We start from the raw sequence: 4,243 nt of genomic DNA on the forward strand, positions 1-4,243 counted from the left end.
CCTGCCTTAGCCTCCCAAGTAGCTGGGATTACAGGCGTGAGCCACCACACCCAGCCTAATCATATTTTTTAGAAATATGGTCAGGCTCAGATTCCTGTGACGGGACCAAGGTCACAGAATAAGTAATGTAGATTTAATTCAGCCCCAAATCTTTTGACGTCTACAAAAGATCCAGGATTAGACCAAGATCTTAAATTCAGACCAAGATCCTAAATTCAGACCAAGATCCTTTGACTTCTACAGTTTCTTTTCATTCTTCCATAGTGAGAATCGTGTGAGATGGAAAAAGCAAGAGTTTGGGAGTCAGGTAGACTTGAGTTTGAATACTGACTGTACAACTTCTTTTTCCTTCGTCTTTTTCTAGAGAGGAGATCTCACTCTATTGACTAGGCTGGTCTCGAATTCCTGGCGTTGAGCAATCCTCTCGTCTCAGCCTTCCAAAATGCTGGGATTAGAGGCGTGAGTCACGGCTCTCAGACTGCACAAGTTTTTAGTTGAACTAACTTGGGCAAATTAACTTCTGTGAGCCCCAGTTACATCATCTGTTGGGAGCAAAGAACAGTTACTTGGCACAGAGAAGGCATTAACTAATTCGATAATTGAGCACTTACTAGGTGACAGGCACTATACTCAAGAGATAGAAAGAAAATAAAAAACTCACACCTGTAATCCCAGCACATTGGAAGGCCAAGGTGGGCAGTCGCCTGAGGCCAGGAGTTTGAGACCAGTGTGGCCAACATGGTGAAACCTCATCTCTACTAAAAATACAAAAAAATTAGCTGGGCCTGGTGGTGCATGCCTGTCATCCTAGCTATGCTGGAGGCTGAGGCAGAGAATCACTTGAACTCAGGGGTCGACATGGGGCCGCTGCATTCCAGCCTGGATGACAGAGTAAGACTCCATCTTAAAAAAAAAAAAAAGAAAAAGAAAAAGAAAAAAGAAAAGCTAGCCATGTGGATATCTAGGAGAAGAGCGTTTCAGGTAGAGGGAAAGACAAGTGGAAAAGTCTTGGAGGAAGAGTGTGCTTGGTGTTTCTAAGGATGACAGTGAAGTCAGAGTGGCCAGAATTGACTGAGAAATGGGAGAAGGGCATGAAGTACAGTCTGAGGTGTGGGAGAGCTAGACCATGAGATCATGTGCTTTGAGATGGGGAGCCATTGGAGGTCTTGAGTGAATAGTGACAATCCAACTAGTTTAAAAAAGATTACTGTGCCTGCTATGTAGAGAATGCGCTGTTGGGAACAAGGGCAAAGCAGAGAGACACAGTCAATGGATTCTCGGGATGTAGGGGGCCAACTCACTGTCTTTCCTCATGCCAGCATCTAAGCACTTCTGCAACCTGCAGGCTGGGCAGTGGCGCCTCTGAGCCTTGCTGACTTCACAGCTACCAGCAAACGGGCAGGTGGGACCAATACTTTTGCTAACTGTTCTCCTGTGAGACACAGAGATGTTGTTAGGGTCTGGGATGGCAGTGAACAGACAGGTGGCTAGGTGGGGGCATGAGATGAAATGGTCTAAAAAAACCTGGGAATCTGGTGAAATGGACTGACTATTCTGAGCTGTGCCCAAACGTCCCCCAGGGGTGGATAGGGTCCAACACATTTCAAGCATTTCCATGGCAACACAGCATCCCTTGGGAAGGCCTAGTTGATGTAGGACTAGCAAGGTGCTTCACAGGCAGTGGGTACATAGCAAGTGCTCTTGACTAATGGGCTGTGTCCATCAGACAAACATTCAGCCTTCCCTCTGTTATGCCACCAGTTTATAGTGTTGCGTTTGGCAAGATGTACAGTGCCAGCCACAGGGTAGTTAGATTCTAAGATAAAGGAGTAATGTAGCTGGATAGTCTTGGGCACGGGCGGAGGTATAAAGGATAACTGATAAGGAGTTTGGTTTGGAGGGTTATTTCCATTGGGGAGGAGGCTCTCACCTGAAGAAACCCTTGCAGCCCTCACAAGTCAGCGCATTAAAGTGGTAGCCTGTGGCCTGGTCCCCACATACCACACAGTTCCTCAGCTCATCTTCCCTAGTGGCCATGTCGCCAGGCGTTGGGGCGGCTGTCACAGACTCCTGAATGTGGGAGGGGTCAGCAGTCAGTTCTGGGCCACCCTTGACCCTTTTCTGTCCCTTCTACAGAGTTTCGTTCCGAACCAAACCAAACCTGTCCTTGACTCGATCCCCAGTGTGTTTCTTTTTCTTTGCTTTTCTTTTTTGAGACAAGTTCCTGCTCTGTCACCTAGGCTGGATCTCCACTCACTGCAACCTCTGTCTCCTGGGCTCAAGCAATTCTCCCACTTCGGCCTCCTGAGTAGCCCCACCATGCCCAGCTAATTTTTTTTTTTTTTGCCACATTGGGGTTTTGCCATGTTACCCAGTTGTTGTTGTTGTCTTACTCTGTTACCTAGTGTTGCCTAGGCTGGAGTCCATCATAGTTCGATGTAGCCTCACACTCCTGGGCTCAAGGCATCCTCCGCCTCACCCTCCTGAGTAGCTGGGACTATGGTACACACCACCACACCAGGATAATTTTTTCTTTTTCTCTCTTCTCCCCTCTCTTCTTCCCACCCTTCTTCCCTCCTTCCCCTCCCTCCCCTCCCCTCCCCTCTCCTTCCCTCCCCCTTCTTTCCCCCCCCCTTTTTTTTTTTTTTTTTTCCTGAGACTGAGTCTTGCTCTGTTGCCCAGGCTGGAGTGCAGTGGCTCAATCTCAGCTTGCTGCAAACTCCACCTCTCAGGTTCAAGCTATTCTAATGCCTTAGCCTCCAAGTAGCTGGGATTACAGGCATCCACCACCATGCCCAGCTAATGTTTTATTTTTAGTAGGGACAGGGTTTCACCATGTTGGCCAGGCTGGTCTCGAATTCCCGACCTCAAGTGTTCTCCCACCTCGGCCTCCCAAAGTACTGGGATTACAGGCATGAGCCCCTGCACCAGGCCTCTTTTCTTTCTTTTTTGTAGAGATGGATCTGTTATGTTACCCAGGTTGGTCTTGAACTCCTGGGCTCAAGCAATCCTCCCACCTTGGCCTCCCAAAGTGCTGGGGTTATACACGTGAGCCACCATGCCCAGCCCCCAGCATTACCTGTACTTTATTGCTTTTAGTCTTTGGCCCCCAACAGATTTCCTACCTGCTTCTCTTAGTCAGCATGTCACCTGCAGGCCACAGAATCTGGTATGGAAGATCTCTCCCCAAACTCCCACGCGGATGCTGTTTTTCCTCTGATCTCAGGAGTTTCCTGTAACTGGAGTTAGGGATTATGACCCTTAGTACCTGGAAAACAAGCAATGTCTGTTGTATGTGGCCTACAGTTGCTCTCAGTGACTGTGGGGTTAGGGCACAGACCCTGGACTCAGGGTAAAGTCCTAGGTGGGAGGTTTTCCCAGCATGACAAAGGTGCTGGTAGGTGGCACATGGGGAGGGACTCTGGTGGGTGGGAACCTCGTGATTCATTGGAGGCTGCATCTTATCAGACGAATGGAGATTTTCCCTGCCGATAAGCTTAAGGCTACATCTGCAGTCTCCTGTGTACAGAGATCCTGAACAAGCTGGAAAGAGAGACAGATAGACAGATAGGCAGACAGACAGAGCAAGCTTTTTCATGCACAGTATGTCCGTACTAAAAGAAGAGGTGTAACAGTTGCATAAGGCTCCCAAAAGGAAAGTTTTTAAGAGACTAGGGGCTGGGCAGTGGCTCACACCTATAATCCCAGCACTTTGGGAGGCCAAGGCAGGCGGATCACTTGAGGTCAGTAGTTTGACACCAGCCTGGACAACATGGTGAAACCCTGTCTCTACTAAAAACACAAAAATTAACTGGGCATGGTGGCACACACTTGTAATCCCAGCTACTGGGGAGGCTGAGATGGGAGGATCGCTTGAACTCTGCAGGCAGAGGTTGCAGTGAACTGAGATCATGCCACTGCACTCCAGCCTGGGCACACAGAACGAGTGAGACTCCATCTAAAAAAAAAAAAAAGAGAGAGAGAGAGGCACTAGGGTCTAATTTAGAGCTTATACAAAGAGTCCACTCACTTCCTAACTAGGGAGGACTCAGAGTTAATCAGAGTGATCACAGGGCGCAGCGGCATGCACTTCTAGTCCGCCCTACTCTGGAGACAGGTAGAGGATGGTTTGAGCCCAGGAGTTTGAATTCCACCTGGGCAACATAGCAAGACCCTATCTCTAAAAAATAAATAAATAAATAAAGAGTGCTATTAAAAAAAAAATATATATATATTTCCCCCC

The 4,243-nt window shown here is 48.1% G+C and overlaps 1 protein-coding gene across 2 annotated transcripts in view; it reads right to left on the bottom strand.

The window, feature by feature from the left end:
* The window catches only part of NR1I3 (nuclear receptor subfamily 1 group I member 3), an 8,102-nt gene extending 4,715 nt beyond the window's left edge, over positions 1–3,387 (bottom strand). For both annotated transcript variants that reach the window (XM_037733672.1, XM_017515097.2), the window contains exons 1-3: positions 3,126–3,387; positions 1,931–2,070; positions 1,302–1,432 (exon numbers count right to left, since the gene is read on the bottom strand). In XM_037733672.1, coding sequence (XP_037589600.1) covers positions 1,302–1,432; positions 1,931–2,037 — 238 coding nt within the window. In that variant the 5' untranslated portion in view covers positions 2,038–2,070; positions 3,126–3,387. The remainder of the gene's footprint in view (positions 1–1,301; positions 1,433–1,930; positions 2,071–3,125) is intronic.
* Positions 3,388–4,243: the final 856 nt, after the last annotated feature.

Source organism: Cebus imitator, unplaced genomic scaffold, assembly GCF_001604975.1.
Source record: "Cebus imitator isolate Cc_AM_T3 unplaced genomic scaffold, Cebus_imitator-1.0 Scaffold541, whole genome shotgun sequence".
Lineage (NCBI taxonomy): Eukaryota > Metazoa > Chordata > Mammalia > Primates > Cebidae > Cebus > Cebus imitator.